We start from the raw sequence: 18064 nt of genomic DNA on the forward strand, positions 1-18064 counted from the left end.
ACATGGTAAACAAGCACACACTGGCACTTTGATCTGCATAGGTCAGATAATTAAATATATATGTATATCTATATATCTATATATCAATATATCAATATATATGTCTGAGTATCTTGGTATATCTATGAACGCGAGTGGGGGTGTTTCATTACCTCTATAACCCGTACCGCATAGATTTCATGTAGGCTGCCCTCTCTTCAGTAGTAGGAGGCCGATACATACTCCAGTCAAAGTTCACGTTGGGACCGTATTTCCTCCCAAAAACTGTCTCACATTCAAACTTGGCAGGTTTTCCGAAAACACTTTCGGGATTCACCCCACGTTGTATGTAAAGCTGCCGTTGGAGGTTCTTCTCGGAAAACCATTCACCATCATCTCCAGACGGAACATAGTGGGAAGTCTCGGGACCTTCATCTTCGTTCTCGGAAGCTAGCATTGGAATATCATCGGGCAGAATGTTGGTGCTCGTAGCCGTGTCAGTAGTCTTGATTATAGGCTTGATAGTGTTTGAAACTAAATGACTCTTTTTTAGAACAGGTATCCTGCTACCACCAGCAATGCTGTTATTCTTTCTATGATGGTAGAGCATCCCACCTAGTTCAACGTCTCCATCTAGTGGCCTATTTTTGTATTGATCGAAATCTGTCGAAGACTTCAAGCTTCGTTTCGTTAATGGTAACTGTTGCTTCTTGAGCGGCGACCTTCGTTCATTACCGAGATCAAGAGCAGGTAAAAGCGAAGGCATCGTTGCAGCTGCAGTAGGAACAAGAACAGGTGCATTCAGCTTAACAGCAGAAGTACTGTCCAATTTACTAACTGCATGACGGGGTGTGGTTTTCGTACTTGTTTTAGCAGATTTATTGGGAGATCCAATGGTAGAGTGTCGACTTTTCCTTCGACTAGACTCTGTCGGTTGCATCAATCTTGAAATCAAGTCATTTTTTTCTGAATTTGTTTTGGTACTTTGAGTGGGTGTCTTGTAAGGATTTTTATTCTCCTTTTCCTTTTCCTCTTTTATTGTCTTCTTTCTTTCCCTTTCCCTTTCGTTTTCCTCTTCTTCTTTCCTTTTCTTCTCTCGTTTTTCCTTTTCCATTAGGACCCTTTCATATCTCTCCTTTTCATGTTTCTCCCGTTCCTGCTTCACCTTCTTGGTGAAATTACGGTTGAGCTTGATCGTGGGTTCATCGGTAGAAGTGTTAGCACTCATAAACGTGTCCTTGGGTAATGGCTTTAGTTGTAAGGTCAGACTCTTCCTATCCGAAATGCTCTTTCGCAAGCTTTTTCTTTTGTCATCAAGTCGCCTTTCTTCAAAAACCATCCCATGACTAGGCGTAGCTCCAGATGGTCTACTTTTGAGCCTCGGTAAACTTGTCTTCTTGATAATCGATTTCTTACGGGTCGAACCTAACGTCAAAGGCTCTAGCATTGGCATTTCCGAAAACTTAATAGGCGATTTGTACCCATTGCTTGATTTTTTCTTCACCTGAGATAGTTCTATCTTCTCAAGGGTTTTCAAGTTTAACGTTGTATCGTCACTTTCATCACTAAATATCCCATCACTAGCATGGTCAATAAGTCGTGACAATTCTTTGATTTCCTCCTCTGGACTTTTCTTTTCATTCTTAGAAGGTGAAGTCTTGGTATCGGGTTTGTAGGGCGACGTTTTCAATTCCAAAATTTTCTGCTTGGCTGCAAAAGACTTTCTGATATCATTCCTTATCATGTCAAATGAGTCGTTACTTCCATCAGCATACTCGGTCGCTTGAATATCATGCTCTTGTTCCACTAATAATGTTGTTGTGTTTTTAATTATCTCAATCTGTCGACGATTACTTTCTTTTATCGGGGACGATGGCGACCGATATCGTCTAGGAGATTTCAGCAATAAAAAAGAGTTTCCTTCAGGTTGTACTGGCGATATGTTTGACTGAACATCAGCTTTTTGATTTCCCTTGTCATTTTTCATGCTGCTGTCATGTTGGTAACCATTTACATCCTTTTCTCCATTGTTGTTTGTGTTTTTGTTTTCGTTTTGATTTCCGTTTTCATTTTCATGTTCATTCAATATTCTATCTTTCTTTTCAATATCCTTCTTGTTGTCGTTCTCATTTCCTTTTATATTCTCATCTCCATTGTCGTTTTCCTTTCTATTTTGAATCCCTTTGTCGTTCTCATCAATTTTTTCATCTCTCTCTGCAATTCCAACTTTCCCGCTCTCTTCATTATCCAAATCTTCGAAATCTGCAGTTCCAATATAAAGAATGTCATCCATCGCATTATTCATCCAATCAATATTCTCAATCATATTCAAAGATAATGTCTCCAATGTAGATTCCACAATTCTATCCTCAATGTACACTTCAGAGGCTATCCACTTGGAAAATCCAGGAATTTCTTTGGAAGAAACCGTCTTTCCCGTGGCCTTCCTCTTCCGTGTCATGGATGTTGTAATTCCAAGCATCTTGAGAACGCCCTGGCTTGAAGTATCTTTATAAGTATTTGAGACAGTCAACATTCCAAGATTAAAACATTCCAATTTTTGCTTCTCACGCGTTTCGCATAAAAATTGCACATTCTTTGGTACCCTTTCTGTTCACCATCTTAATTTCATACCTGTTCCCTTTCATTTTTTTTTTCAGTAGGCTATAGACAAAACTCGAGAAGTATCTAATCTGATGCTGCTTTTTGCCGGTCTTGTGAATCTATCTTAGAAGATTGTCAGTGTTTACAAAGCATCATGGATGTTTCATTACCACCTCTTAATATTTCACCATCTTTCGAAACGAGCCTCGCATTGTTAATAACTTGAAAAAAAAATTTAGTTTTTTTTTTCTCTCAAATTATCTTTTAACATCATTAAAAATATTTGCTGGAGTTATCGACAAACACCTCAAAAAGAAGGCGATTTACCAGCAAACAAATGTCTAGTGGTGACCGTTCAAAGTATTCTGCCAATGTTAGTACCGATTCAGCACTAAGATTAGCCGAATTTATTGAAGATTGTGAGAATGAACAGGACGAAATTTCAACTAGTGATGAAAATATCCAGAAAATCAAAAACTTTCTTGACGTCAAATTCAACACCACATCAATAGTGCAAATCCAATCTTTCTGTGCAACTACAAATGATCATTCTTCATTGAGTGCGTTAAATGTCAACTTAGCAACTTTGATTAAACTAGCAAACAGATATCCTCAATTACATCAGTCTATTAAATTTTTAGTTCTTGAAATAATTTCCACCCACAATGTCAAGGTATTTTATAGATGTTTGTCCAATGAACATCCTGGTGTTGCTAACCCTGCGTTGAAGTTGATCTCTCAAATTGTTTCTTTCAACAATGGCGTTTTTGTTGATGAGTTTTTAGAAAATTTTGACTTGACGGTAAAATCTTTCTGTGATTTGATGTATCCTACAAAGGCAACTGCAAAGCTAAGTAAAAATGGCAAATCTTTTCTCACAGTAAGACATAATATGGTCACTTTTTGGATTAACTTATGCTCAAATGCATCACCCTTAACCAGAATGGATTTACTATCCAATAATAAGAAAATCAATTCCGGTTGGATCAAATACATAACTGAGTTTGACAATAATTCGCTGATCAAAAGAACTCTACAGTTTTTTGAAACGAAAGTTTTGAACGAACCTTCATTCAGGAAAATGACTAAGTGCAAATTATTAGGCGACTTCACAATTGGTAAGTTTGTTGAACTATATAAAATTTCTGATATCAAAGATGAAATTCACAAGTTATTGTTAAAAATCACCACAGATGAAGAAAACGGTCTTTTGTTTCATGACTACAGAACATATTTCCAAAATGTTCCGTTGGCATGCTTACCATCAAATGCAAATTTCAATAACAATGGTGTCTCAATCCAAATAGCTGATCAGAAATTCAAAATCAATAACAAGATTATTTACAATATTCTTACCTCATTAAAACCTTGGTCAGACACGTTGCATCTGAAATTGCTGATTTCCATATTAGAGCATGTTCCTGAGCTGAATGCTCCTTACAACTATCACCTATTACATATAAATGGTACCCACGACCCTAAACTAACCTCTTTTTATGTGGGTCAAACGTTATTACTGACTAAAATAACACAATTGCCAATCCCACAGGATTTCATTACATTTACAAAGACGTTTATTGATCAATCTATCGGATCACCCCCATCAATAGGTAAATACTATAGCATAAAACTATTGATGGAGGCAATTTGCCCAGCACAGTTAAATAGATCATCATTAACCAAAGGACTAAAGGCCAAAGAGCCACTAATCAGACACCTAACTACCCAATTAGTTATTTCAGTAATAAAGAAATTTTCTAAGATTAATAAATTACTTAAGATCAATGAAAATTCAATTTTCAGCTCATTTAGCCAAGAATTAATGAAAGACTTAATCAATTTGAAGCTGCCTGATCCTAGTGTTTTTGTTGGTTTAACAAATGAAGTGCTAAAGACTGAGAAGGTCAACAAACTACTATTGCTTAATTACATGAAAACCGCAGAGTATTATCAAAATATTCTAGATATTAACGTTCCGCTTCAATTAGGGCCAGTCAGCAAGCTAATTGGTATTGACATCGAAGATCCAAATTCAAATAAGGAGAAGCTGTCAGATGTGGACATTTTACTTTTCAACTCTTACTTATCACTAACAGCAATGCAATCGATTTCTAGTCAACATAATAAATGGTGGAATGTAACCAAAGGTTCAAAGAATTCATTATTTACAAGTATAGCCAAACTTCCCTACGATCTACAGTATCACGATGAAAATGATAAGGAGAAAGCAAACATTGTTATTGATGATAATTTACTGCATAAAGTCGTTGAAGTATTATCAAATTTAGTAGATGATCAGCTAGTTTTTGAAGATTTCAGGCTAAAAAATAATAATATCTTATTTTCTCAAACATGGGCTGTAGTATTGTCGTTTATTAACACCTTCAATTCTTTATCAACAGAAAATGTTGAATCAATCAGCACTATTTGTAAGATTGTTGATGAATCAATTTCTCGGGCAATCAAAACACCCTACAGATATTATGATATTGTTTCAAAAATTAGCAAAGGCTCAAGATTGTCGGTTTTCTATGTTGCTGTTTGTGAGCAATGCAAGTTTGCAGACGCAAAATTCAAGCCTATTGTACATTCGTGGATTGAATATCTATCTTTGTTTATGTTTTTACTTGGTGAACCAATAGATACAATGAAGATCATCGCCAAGGACTATTTAAGCATTGACATCGAGTTCAACTTACAAAATTATGAAAAGTTTGTTGAAAATCACAGACAGCTTGTTAATGAGCAAGCTACTACTTTTTCAATGATCTCGCTTACTCCTTTCAAACAATTGAAAACGGTGGTCAAGAATTTGATTCCAAAGTCCGATGCCGAAGTCATTGCTATTTTGGATAGAATCAATACTATTATAAATTCAGACTATGAATTGAAATCAGTTGAAGAGTTACTTTTGGACCTGATTTCAACATATGCAAGCTATGTCATGCAAAGATATAATGGTACTGCCTTAGATGGGATTAACGAGTATGAGATAAACCTATTAGATGGTAAATACTGGAATTCATTTTTTGTTAACGAGGAAGATTTAGTTGGCTCACAACTGAGATCTTCAAAGAAGTTTTTTATCATGTCTCTATTAAGGGAAGTTTTCCTAGAATTATGGGGCAAGGTAATGAATTCCAGTTTCAAGAAATCGTTAACTGAAAGCATTGAGAAATTAGTTCACTCCATTAACTTATCAGAGACAGCAATCAAGAAAGTGTCTGAGTACATTTGGGTTTTATCAAGCGAAAAGCTCGTCAGTTTGTTGATTTCCAAAGAAAACCATCAGTTCAGCGATGCTTTGCTAGAAGTTGCACAATCTAGAAAGGTCAAACTGGAAACATCACAAATAATCGAGTATTGTAGAATTTCTAAGGATGTTCAGTTAAAGTTGTCAAATATTCAATCGTTTAGAGGTTTAGCTAATGGTGCCACTTTTGACTCAGACCAAGTTGAAGAGCTAGTTAAATTGGCAAAAGAGTCACATACAAAAGTCCTATATTATAACATACTTGAAATTGTATGCGTACAGAGTGAAGCTTACGTTAAGAAAATTGTCCAATCTTTGGAAACTGAATTTGAGGAAATCTCATCTGATATTGAGGGATATAAATTTCTACAGTTTTTATCAACCAAAGACAAAACTTTTAGAAAGAGGCTTTACGATATAGCTGTTCAAAAGATTGGATTGATGGTTGGCAAACATACACCAATTTCAGTTACATTAAATGTCTATTTGCACACAATATCTTTGCACATGAAAAATGAAAAATTAGATGAAGTCGTTGAAACAATGATTGAACAGCTACTCTCATTAAATGATGTTAGAAATGTTGCTAGCTTGATTTTCTCTCCTGAGATGACATCTGTGATTCTTCAGTTATATGTTGAAGAAGATGACAAAGCCAATGTGAAAAAAACATGGTTATACCGTGCGACTCTATATATCACCAAAGTATTTGCTGAGAGTCAGGGTGAAGTTGAAATTGAACCATTCTTAGAAAGTTTAATGGAAACGTTTAAAGAATCATTTTGGAAATATGTCCCTAAAAATATGTTAAACTCTCAGCTCGAGGTTATATGTTCAAGACCATGGATTAATAATCTGAAAGTATTGAAATACTGTACTTGGATAGTGAGAACGGGTTCAAAAAATGTCATTGAATGTACCAAAGTTTTCAACATCTTAATCAACAATTCTAGTTTGGTTTTCAATCAAGGCAATGACAAGGATGAAGAAAGGAGGTATTACACTTCAGTAATTCTTTACTTATTAATAAACATGAATGTTAAACAACTGACAACATACGAAAACATCATGAAGATCACCAAGATGTACAAAGGTACAAACAGAGCAAGTGATTTGGTGTTGAAAGAAGTATTGAAGTTAATGGAAATAGAACATGGCGAAAGTTGGATTCAGTTTGTGTCCAACTGGGACTTGATTGATGATTGGTTTCCAGTTATTACTGACGGAATTGTGGAAGTACCAGAGCTCATCATTGATACACCCGGTATTCCAGGTTGCCTGACTGTTAGTTTGTATAAGGGTATCATCGATAAAAGTGTCCAATATTTCAATCCTGCCAATAGAAATGTGAAATTTCCGGAATTGAAGAATACACTCATCACCCAAAGAGAAGATATTGAACTACTGAAAGAGTTCTATGAATCCAAGGACGTGGATGCACTTGAAATTAACAACAATGTTGTCTATGATATTGAATTTTTATTACTATTGATTATAAACAATGAAGATTTGTTTAAGATCGTTGATGATAGCGTCAAGGTAAATATTCGTGCCTTAATTGATACAGGATTATTACAATTAGTAGTATGTGGTTTATCCCATGAATCCCCTGATGTTCAAGAAATCAGTAGACGTATTATCAGTTCGATTTTATTGACGATTGAATTTGATTTGAAAATGATGGAGCTAAAGAGAGAAGGTAAAGGTCCAGAAACTGAAACCGGTGCAAGTGTCTCTACATTCAAAGAGAGATCTGCATTTAAAGTATACCTTGGAAACCTACTGTACACTCTTGAGTTTAAAAAATATGTTCAGATGGAAGAGGGCGTGGTTGAGCCTGTTCCCAAGCTATTCTTTATTTTGCTATCATATTTGGTTCCAGTACTAGCTAATCCAAGCCATTTCCTATATGAGAAATCCTATAGGTATATTCTCAGTGGGTCCAAGTATAGAGACTTTGAAATTCCAATGTACAAGACAATCATGGTCAATTTTATGAAGGATGAACATTCAAGCCATGGAGAAAAGAGCGATGATAACGATTATTACAAGGAATTACAGTGGATGCTGAACGCTTTGGGTAATAGCATCACCAGCAACGAAGACTTGAAGACACTGCGTAGAAACGGCGTTTTTGAAGAACTCCTCAATCTCTTGAACTCTCCAATGCTGAACACCACAACGGTTGAAAGCATTTTGAATGTTTTCGAGAAGATCATCAAGCTAGAAAACGGAGCCGATACTTTAAACAGGTCTTTTGGATTTTTGAGCTTTGTTGAACTAAAGAAAGCTTTGTTTGAAGGGTCTAAGGGGAAACTGGGCCAAGAGATGAAGAACCTTGTCATCAAGAGCATCATCAGTAGTGACTGTAATGGCAAGGATAAAAGAAGCAGGGAATGGTGTGAGGATGACTTCAAGCTGATTGTGAAGCGTGTATGCAAATAGACTTAGTATAAATATAAAATATAATAATAAAATGAATGCAAGTTATGTAGTTTTTACAGTTTATAAATAAATATAAAACTATAAATCCAATGTGAACCAAATAGACCAACAAAAAAACCACTGAGGAAATCAATTTGAAGTTGATGGCAGATCTACAAGTTTGCCGACAATGTTGTATCTCTTTGAAAAGAAAGTATACCAATCGTTCAAAGTTTTCAGTTGTTTCTCATTGAGAGAACTGTAATCCCAACTGACTTTTGGATCCACGTCTTCTGCATCAAGGGAACTTTTCCCCAAGGCACGAGATGCATCTTTCCCCACCAACGCATGATATCCTTTGCCTACACCGTACATTTTTGTATTTTTAGATACGTCAAAGACTGTCCCCATGATGGCGATCCACATGCATTGATTTCGTTCACCATCGCATTGGGCAACCTGTTCGAGAGTGAGAGGAGTGTCCTTTGGGGGATCGAGGTCTACAGGTGTCTTTGGTTCAAAACTAGGAGCCATTGGTGTGGCCAGAGGATATGTATGACGGTATATGTCTCCAAGAAAGAGCTGCAAAAGAACAATGAAGTTTTAAGAATCGCCCAAACCATTGGTGAACTCAACTGACAATTTGTTTTTTCACAAACTTCACTCTCACAAATGTCAAATTGAAATGTGAATATTAAAGTCATCACAACTGCTACCTTTTGCCATTGGTACAGGTTTCATTGCTATCATAACTACAAAAACTACAACCAGGTACCCACTACAAACCACGACACTTCGAAGAACTAACAATGAGCAACTTCCTAGTCCGTCTCTGGGACGCCATCTTCCTTCCGGGAACAAACCGTGAACTCGAGCAGGCAACACACGCCTCATTTGCCCTCCTAACTCTCTCCCTTGTATGGATGCTCTACACGAGCAGATCTATCCATTTCTTCAACCTCCTCGTTATCTCCCTCTGTCTCTGGGCCGCCGTGGCGTGGTTTCTAACCGAACTTAAGAAGGAAAAGGCAAAACTCAAGAGCAACGGCGAACTGCTGGCCGAGCAGGAGGAAACGTCATTGTCTTCATCGTCTCCGTCGTCTCCGTCGTCTCAAACTCCTGCAGACTCTGCAGAATCTGCAGCGATTCCTCCATCAAAGGGGAAAACTACTGGTGCATCGGCCAATTTCAAGGATTGATCTCTGCTAAACTCAGTCGTGTTGAACCAAAGTGAAAACTCTGTAGAAAGTGAGAACAAAATTCAACATTGTGTGTGTGTGTGTTTTTTTCTTTCTTCATTTCTTGGTTGTGTTTTCTACCTTGGACAAAAGTGTCTTTCTTTTTTACTTCGTCTCCTCTTGTTTATTCTTCCATAACTTTCTTGTTTATTCTTCCATCTCTCTCTCTCTTTCTACTTCTCTATCTCTGTCTGTGTATCGTGTCAGCGCAAAAGTATCAACACCATCCATTTACCCTCCCTATGACACTGAAAACTATCTACATTGCCCGTCACGGATACCGTTCAAACTGGCTGCCGCTTCCGGAACAGATCCCCCCACCAACAGGTATCGACAGCGATCCACCACTTGCACCACACGGTGTCAAACAGGCGCAGGAACTTGCTGGGTTTATCACGAAGGACCTCCCGCAAAAAAATCTGCCCGTGCCTCAGATGATCTTCTCATCTCCGTTCTACAGATGTATCGAAACTATCAACCCCACTGCTGAAGCGCTACATCTACCTATCCAATTAGAGAGAGGATTGGGTGAGTGGTTCAAACCGCATCGGAAGATCGTTCCGGTTCCTGCAGATCATTTGACCCTGCACAAGTTCTTCAATACCGTTCCGAGCGAAATGGATTGGTTGTGGGATACCGTTATTCCAAGTTTAGAAGGTGAAACGGAGGAGGAAATATTCAAGAGATGCCAGGTTTTCTGGTCTAAGTTTATTCCTAAATTTGAGTCGATTTACCCTAATGTGGAATGTATCATTTTGGTGACGCATGCAGCTACAAAGATTGCCTTAGGTATGGCGTTGGCTGGTTATTCAAACGTCCGGGACTTTTTAACAGAAAAAGACGGAGGTGATGGAAAGACCACCAGAATTGGCGGTAGTACGTGTTCACTCGATGGTTATGCCAAGTCCAGCAATGGCGACACTTGGAATTTGTTTATGAATGCAGAAACCAGCTTTTTGAGCTGCGGTGCAGAAATGGACTGGCATTTTGCAACTTCTCAATTCGAAGCTGGTAGTAAAGAAGATATCGAATATCGGAAGAAATTACAGGTGGAACAAGATAAGGCCAATTTGCTGCATGCGAGGCAAAGGAAGCTCTAAAGATGAGGCCCGTAAAATTGATTATACTAGCAATAGTAATCAAAATAACCATAATGATAACATTGACAATAAGGAAAGTGACGAGAATAGTGATGGTGATGGTGATGGTGATGATGAGTACCAAGATGTTTATGTCAACCTAGTCTTTCCGGCATCATCAACATCATATGATCTCAACAATGATCCACTTCACATTCAAAATAGCAATTCCAATCAAAGAGGAAATATGGCATCGAATGAGATCCAAGAATCTATTGACTATAAAAACGAAGCAGGTGTTTCAACAGCAATAAATAAACTCCGTGTATCTGGTTGGGAGAAGGAGACACCCTTGGTGCAAAATAAAAACGATATTCTACAAGGTGAATGGACTAGATTGGTTGGTACAGAGCTTATATTTGACGAAAACGGACAGTATATTGCAACAGTTGACGATCACATCTTACTCCAATACGGACGTTTACAGGAACAGAAGCTTGATAAATCAACCCTTCTAGAAAGAGCACGAAACCTTGCTAAGTAGGTAGAGGAGGAAAAGAAAGAAAACCTAAAAAAAGAGACTAAGGTAGATGAAGACAGAATGGATGAATCTAAATAGACCTCTACAGTTTGACTTTCCATGTAAAAGTTGGCAGTCTCAATGGTTTTTTTTCTAAACCTCTCTGCCATGATTTATAACCATTGCTAGTATCTATACTCTTTAAAATCCATTTTTCGTCGCTTAAACTTGTATTAAAGCCACGGTATGGTTATTGTCTGGGTCACTTATCGCATACCTAACTTATTGGCCTTCCCCTCATTGGTTTCCGTCCTGCTACATAAAATATAGTAGAACTCTTCCAAAAAGATAAAGAATCAAAAAAAAAACCCACCTTCGGGGATTGCGTGTTTCCGGCTATTTTTTTCTCTTCCTCCATTTTTTTCTTTGTCTAAAAGAATGTTTGAGACAAAGCCAATTGTAGAATGTCATTCTTTTATAAGACACTTCTTTTGGTCGATCATCAGCAGAAGCCTATCAAGCATACCCAACCACAATGGAAGCAGCTATGGGTGTCTCTAAAGGGCGCAAGGGTCCTAGACCCCCTCTTTCAGGGCCAAATATGTCGAACGGTGTTGATCAAGCAGGATTTATTGATATCAACTATGAAACTCCAATAAATCAGCAATCACAACCATTGCCCAATTCATATCCAGAGATGAACGGTTACCCTCCACACGGGTATCCAGTACGAGGTCACCCCCAATACCCACCAATGCCTAAACAGGGAATACCACCAAGCCAAGGCGCAAATATGTACATGAACTCTAATGGCAGTAGTGTTTCCACATACTCACAGATGTACCACAACCCAAGTGCTGCTGCTTCTGGAATGAGTTTTGGTGGCAACACTGGTGGAGTTGGAAGCGCAGGCCCATACGGTCGGACCCCTTACGGGAGTAGTGCTAATAATAGACCCAGGGCCCAAAGAAGAAATTCAAACTCTTCGATAAGTACTAAGTCCGTGAATAATTTTGTGAAGAAACAATGGAATAGGTTTGGCAATAAAGGATCAGCGGCTAGCATCAAAGATGAAGAGGAGGATGATGGCGGCATAGAAGTTGATACATCACAAAATGAAATTTCATTTGATGATTTGGCCCATATGCGAGGAGATACGTTGGGTTCCTTCAATTTGAAAGATTCGACACCATACATACCTACTCTGAAGGTTAGTATGAATCCATCAAAGAAAATGACGGGTGAACAGTATCGAAAGATACAAATGGCAAACAAAAAGAATAAAGCCGTAAGCTTAACTAGGCATCAGGAACTGATGCAAGCACAGTTTAAGCAACAGCAACAGGAGCAATTACAACAGTTTCCAGCAAATGGTCCTCCACGTGCTATGAGTTTACAGAGAAACCCAAATGGATATTTAAGAGGCCCTCCTCCACCGAATATGCCTCATCTGCCTTATCCGCCTAATCCTGGAATGCCTCCGCAAGGTCTCCCACATGGGTATGGTTATTCTCCGATGGGACCTTATCTAGGCCCACCACAGGGATATCCGCCAGTGCCCCAACAGTACGGATATCCACCTGTTGGACCGAGGTCTATGTCTATGCAGTCCCAAAACACCATGCAGCGTGGTTACCCGGGTCCTTTATTCAATCCACAGAATCAACCTCCTATCCCAACATCTGAAACAACAAACATGCCCAGGTCTTTTTCAAATCAATCAGGACCTGGTGGAATTCGTTCTCAAACCAACAACAACTTAGAGAATGCCAAAGAGGCTGAAAATAAGCCTAGGGTGCCTGTTGAGGAAAAAAAGCCTAAGAAAGTAACCAAAATCGATTTTTCGACTTTTTCGGATGATGATGATGATAGTCATGGTGTAAACGATACTACCACTCTTACTAGTGCTAATGTTAAGGATTCAAATAAGAGAGAGATTAATGAGAATAACAGTAGTAAAGGGGTTGTCTACTCGGAGGAGGACCCAGAAGAAGAAGACCAATTTGATCCTAAACATGAGTCTCCTGTAAAGGGTCATTCGAGAAGGGCGGACGGAAGAGCTGGTGCAGATTCGGTTGTCACATTTGAGTCTTTCAATGCGTCTGAGCAGAAAGCTAACCAAAATGCACTTTATGGTACAACGAACTCCACTCAGCAAACAGTCTTCTATTCAGCGAGTGAGTTTCCCACATCTGATGACAACCAACAGAGAAACAAGATTAAACAACTTAAAAACAACTCTTCCAAACTTAATCTCAGTGAAATAAACGATGAAATTGATGACGTGACTCAAAGGTTATCGGATTTTCCCGGTGATGAAACTAAAGTTCATGACAAGAGCAATAGAGATTCTGTTGCTACTAGCAAATCGACACAGCCATTACACTTTGATAATGAACCTGCTGGCAAAAGCATTTCGAATGAATTGCAACAACAACACCAGCATAAACCCTTGCTTTCACCATCTCCTGTTTCTACTGTTGGAATTAATAAAAACATGGTTGATATGTCTCTGAAGCTGAAATCACAAGAGTCACTACAGGGAAAAACTGTTAAAGATAACAAAACGAATCACAATCAACTATTTCCTATACCGTCTAGAACCAACCTTATTACCCCTCCATCAAGTGCTTCGCTGTTATTAGATGGTAGATCAGCGAAAAGCAAGTCTGCTGATTTCGATCCACAGACGCCAGTATCCACGTATTCTATACCAACCAGCGCCTTTACGGCCGAACAATTCGGCTTACTAAATGATAATCAATCATTGTTACAGGAATTAGAGTTGGTAACTACTGAACTTGCCTCGTCTGTATCTAGAGAAATTCAGCTTGAAGATACGCTAAGGCGTGGTGGTAGCGAGGTAGACGTCAATATCTCGCAAGAATTTAAATTAGATCATGTGATCATTGATGATGATAAAGTAGAGATTAAGCCAGAGGCATATAGAAATTCCAGAGAATATGCCAAAACATTAACGGCGTTAGCAAAACAGTTGAACGATGAGCGCAAGAAAAGATATACCATTGAGGAGATGTTGCTACAATATCAAGAATCGTCTAATTTGCCAGACACCCAGCGTCAATTACTCTACGAGGAAAAACAAAATGTACGTCAGCTTAATGACCGTGTAAACGACTTATTAGAGAATGAGAAACTATACCGTAGTGATAAGGAATTATTAGAAACGGAAAATGAGGCATTGAAGTTCGAATTAGAGGAGGTAAAGAGGAAATATAAAAATATTGAAAATCAGGTCATTCCTCAGATGCAAGATCGGTTGAATTTCTTAGAAGCTTTTTATGAGCAACAAAACCTAAATATGTAAATGAATTAAAAGTAATGCTTAATTGTACGATAAATATTATTCGACTTAATACAGGAATGAAACATAAAGTTATGCATGTATTTTTACGAAAGAGAGAGAAGTTACCATGTAAATTCCCCACGAGAGCGGCGAGGCCAGTGTTTTTCGCCTGCTTTTTTTTTTTGTCATTTTCAACGTACTCCAACTATTCATTCAATTAGACTTTTACATTCTTGACTTTTCTCAATTAGTGGACCAACAAACATAGAGACCATGTCTGAGGAATATTCTAGGAAAAGACAGCGTGTTGATGATGATATTGGGTATGCGCCCCTTGAAGACAACGAACTTCCACCGCACTTACAGGACAATGAAGACGTACCACCACATCTTCAAAACAACGAAGACGTTCCACCACATCTTCAAAACAACGAAGACGTTCCACCACATCTTCAAAACAACGAAGACGTTCCACCACATCTTCAAAACAACGAAGACGTTCCACCACATCTGCAGTATAATGAGAAGGAATCTGCGAGAAGCGAATCTGAACAGGCTCATGGTCAGGAAGCGTACAACCCAAAGAGACAAAGGCAGACTTTAAATAATGCAGAACTAGAACGTGCGCAAGGCTTGTGCCAAAGCTTACAAACTTTAGGTGACGTGCCATATGAAGTTAAAGTCTTATATACACAGGGAACAGAGACTATTGTTTACTTGTGGCATGATGACAATTTCAGGAACTCTATTCTAAGATACTTTGGAGCAGTTATCATTGATATGCCCCATAAGGCGAACCTTTTCAGCGGGTTGATCTTATTGGCAAATGCCAAAATAAGTAAAGTTGGTGAGGATGTAATTCAATGGCTCAAGGCCAGATTAGTTGAGGTATTCGATGATATCAGAGGTGATTCAATGGAAGTCAGTGATTCTCTTGGTAATAATGGTGAAGAGGGTGAAATGAGATGCATGAAAAGTTGGAATAGAGTTATACTTATATTCCGTATGTTTGGACTATTATCTCCAATGATTCAGGATTTCGAATCTATTGTCAAATTAGCCAAAGACCTCATTGACTACTCTATACAATTACAAAACGGTAGCGAGGAAAGAGTTGCATTGGCCGAATTGTTATACTATGAGATGTTAATTAGTTTGCCATACTGTTTGGCCAACGAGAAGGGCAATAAGTGTAAGGAACAATTGAAAAAGATTATTGAAAGTGCTAAGCAATTTAATGTTCGGGTTTCAGAAGGTGACGAGAAGTTTAAACCGATTGTGCAAGATGCTGGAGAGCTGGTGGCAATGTCTGAAATTTTGAAGGACACTCCGCAAGTTGTAGATTCTTACTTGGATGAAATGAATTTATTCTATGATGTTTCTCATGTTGTTGATCCCTTAATAAGGACCGTACTTGCTGAAAAAAAATTAGTAGAAGAAAAAAGTGAAATACAGGAAGGGGAGAATGAACAAGAGGGAAACCAGAATGGCCCGGAAATTGAAGAGAAGGTTGAACATACAGGCCAAGAAAAAGATGAAGAGAAAACAGACGATGTGATTTTTGCGACGCACACAGTTGGGACAATTGAGATTCCAAGTGCAGAACTATTGGATCAAATTTCACAACTTGATAAATATGCTTCTATTGCAGATACTTTGTGGAAGCATCCAAGGTATGTGCTTAATATTTTTCCATATGAAAGGCAAAGACAAGAGTTGGATTTTGATACCTTACCTCCAGCCAAATCATATGCTTCAATGCTTCTGAACGATGTGTTGAACTGCACCTTAATCAACATGGAATACAACAGAGTTGTTGTAAGTAAGCAGATATTAAATTACCCGCTGTATTTCAACGAGAAAGCTTTCTGTAAACCCAATTCCCCATTAGATAAATTGATGATTATTGATAACTTACGGAAGGGGATTGATTTTGATTTGATCAAGAATTTGGAAGAAAGCAGTGACTTTGATGAAAACATCAAGCAATCTATGATTGCATCTGCGAAGAGAATACAGGACGAGTATGAGCAGGGATTTCAGAGTACATGGAAGATGGAAGAGATTGTGCTGACAAATATAATCAACCTCATTTTCCTCATTCCGCAAATTGAACTACCTCCTATTTATTTTGAGACACTAGTGGAAGATACATGTGGACGTGATTGGACGTTGGTGAAGCGCTACAATTATGAAAGCAACGAGAGTTTAGTTTTCTCCAAAGTTGTTGGTGACAGCTTCCGCTACTTATATGAGAACGTTGAGAAATTAAGGTATGAAAACATTGTTAAATTTGTCAATTGGTTTGTGTTACAAGTGAGCAACTTCAAGTTTGAATGGGAGTGGCAAGAATGGGTTCCGCAATTTCTAGAGATTGGAGATTCCCAAATCTATCATCCCAAGGTTTTCTTTATTAGAAATGCCATTCACAAGGAGATTTTGATTACCAACTACAAGTTTATCAAAAGCAAGACATTACCTGAGGAGTTGAGGAAATATGCCAATTTATCATTAAAGAGTCGGGAAGAGTTAGTTGAATATGATTGCAAATTTTTTGGGACGGAATTTGCCCAATTGAATACGGTTGATCCATTTGAGAATGAGGAGGATAACTATGGCAATAACAATGGCGATGATATAGTTGAGACCAATACTGAAACCTACAAGTTGTTTTCGCATTATTTATTCAACCACGATGAGCATCCATTCAATGATATCTGTAGAGACGTGTACATGAATCTCGAGAATGTTGAAGATAGCAACGAGTCGCTCCTTGAGTTGATTGATAGGCTCAAGGAGCGGGTGGTCAATGAGGGGGATGTTAAGAATGCCAATGAGTATATAGTTACGCTTGTTCTCCAGTCAGTGTGTCTTATTGGATCCCGTTCATTTTCAGTTTTCGAGGAAAGTTTGAACAAGGTATTTGGTGACAAGCTAAAGAGTGTCTTAGAGCATGTTGATGCGGGAGAGGCGGAGAAAAAGGAATGGATCATCAATGCCGTTTTACGGATTTGGAACAGCGAACCAAGGATTGGGTTGATGTTCCTCGAGAGGTTAGCACGATACCATATAATTGACGAAGGTACATTAGTACGTTATGTTTGGAATTACAATTGTCTCCCACTAAGAGAGGTTTATGCGGACGAGTTTTTGGAGCGACTCATTGACGATCGGGAAGATCTTAATTTGGTTTACCTTGAATGTCTCGAGAGACAAGTTGAGAAGTCCAAGGAAGATGGGGATGAATACCAGTGCAAGTATCTGAGAGATGCCATGGAGTATCGGAGACGTGAGAGAGTGTGAGGTATAAGCGATAAAGCTAGCATATGTATGTGGGTGTGCTTATATAGAAATGTAAACACGTATATGCACAAAAATGAAGATAAAAGCAACAAAAATAAGTATAAATATAATCACAGATAAAGACAAACACAAATATAGACACTAGCCTATTAGAAATATCAAACAGCTATTTAGGCCTAGTGCCGGAAATAACTATAAATTCCGTTGCATTTGAAAAATCCGCTTAAATTTGAATAAGGGAGAAACAAGAAGGGGGGGCTTAGCCAGTCAACACCGAGACGGAAAAGGAAAAAAAAAAGGGGGGAAGGGAGGAGGAGGAGGAGCGCTGCCAAACCTATGGACCGTGGTCGAGACCGC

At 38.3% G+C, this 18064-nt stretch overlaps 7 protein-coding genes across 7 annotated transcripts; 5 read left to right on the forward strand and 2 right to left on the reverse strand.

Annotated features, from left to right (window-relative positions):
• Positions 1–154: 154 nt before the first annotated feature.
• Positions 155–2515, reverse strand: C5L36_0E04470 (uncharacterized protein; the record flags this gene model as incomplete). Its single annotated transcript, XM_029468009.1, has 1 exon — positions 155–2515. One exon carries the CDS (start codon positions 2513–2515, stop codon positions 155–157), a length of 2361 nt encoding a protein of 786 aa, XP_029323869.1.
• A 405-nt stretch (positions 2516–2920) lies between these two features.
• C5L36_0E04480 (uncharacterized protein) lies at positions 2921–8281 on the forward strand (the record flags this gene model as incomplete). The annotated part of the gene is made up of 1 exon (XM_029468010.1): positions 2921–8281. The coding sequence occupies one exon, from the start codon at positions 2921–2923 to the stop codon at positions 8279–8281; it is 5361 nt and encodes a 1786-aa protein (XP_029323870.1).
• A 129-nt stretch (positions 8282–8410) lies between these two features.
• C5L36_0E04490 (uncharacterized protein) lies at positions 8411–8794 on the reverse strand (the record flags this gene model as incomplete). The annotated part of the gene is made up of 1 exon (XM_029468011.1): positions 8411–8794. The coding sequence occupies one exon, from the start codon at positions 8792–8794 to the stop codon at positions 8411–8413; it is 384 nt and encodes a 127-aa protein (XP_029323871.1).
• Positions 8795–9069: 275 nt separating this feature from the next.
• C5L36_0E04500 (uncharacterized protein) lies at positions 9070–9459 on the forward strand (the record flags this gene model as incomplete). The annotated part of the gene is made up of 1 exon (XM_029468012.1): positions 9070–9459. The coding sequence occupies one exon, from the start codon at positions 9070–9072 to the stop codon at positions 9457–9459; it is 390 nt and encodes a 129-aa protein (XP_029323872.1).
• Positions 9460–9740: 281 nt separating this feature from the next.
• On the forward strand, positions 9741–11121 carry C5L36_0E04510 (uncharacterized protein; the record flags this gene model as incomplete). Its single annotated transcript, XM_029468013.1, has 2 exons — positions 9741–10509; positions 10583–11121. 2 exons carry the CDS (start codon positions 9741–9743, stop codon positions 11119–11121), a joined length of 1308 nt encoding a protein of 435 aa, XP_029323873.1.
• Positions 11122–11632: 511 nt separating this feature from the next.
• On the forward strand, positions 11633–14425 carry C5L36_0E04530 (uncharacterized protein; the record flags this gene model as incomplete). Its single annotated transcript, XM_029468014.1, has 1 exon — positions 11633–14425. The coding sequence occupies one exon, from the start codon at positions 11633–11635 to the stop codon at positions 14423–14425; it is 2793 nt and encodes a 930-aa protein (XP_029323874.1).
• Positions 14426–14677: 252 nt separating this feature from the next.
• Positions 14678–17707, forward strand: C5L36_0E04540 (uncharacterized protein; the record flags this gene model as incomplete). Its single annotated transcript, XM_029468015.1, has 1 exon — positions 14678–17707. The coding sequence occupies one exon, from the start codon at positions 14678–14680 to the stop codon at positions 17705–17707; it is 3030 nt and encodes a 1009-aa protein (XP_029323875.1).
• Positions 17708–18064: the final 357 nt, after the last annotated feature.

The sequence above is a fragment of the Pichia kudriavzevii genome, chromosome 5 (assembly GCF_003054445.1).
Source record: "Pichia kudriavzevii chromosome 5, complete sequence".
Taxonomy (NCBI): domain Eukaryota; kingdom Fungi; phylum Ascomycota; class Pichiomycetes; order Pichiales; family Pichiaceae; genus Pichia; species Pichia kudriavzevii.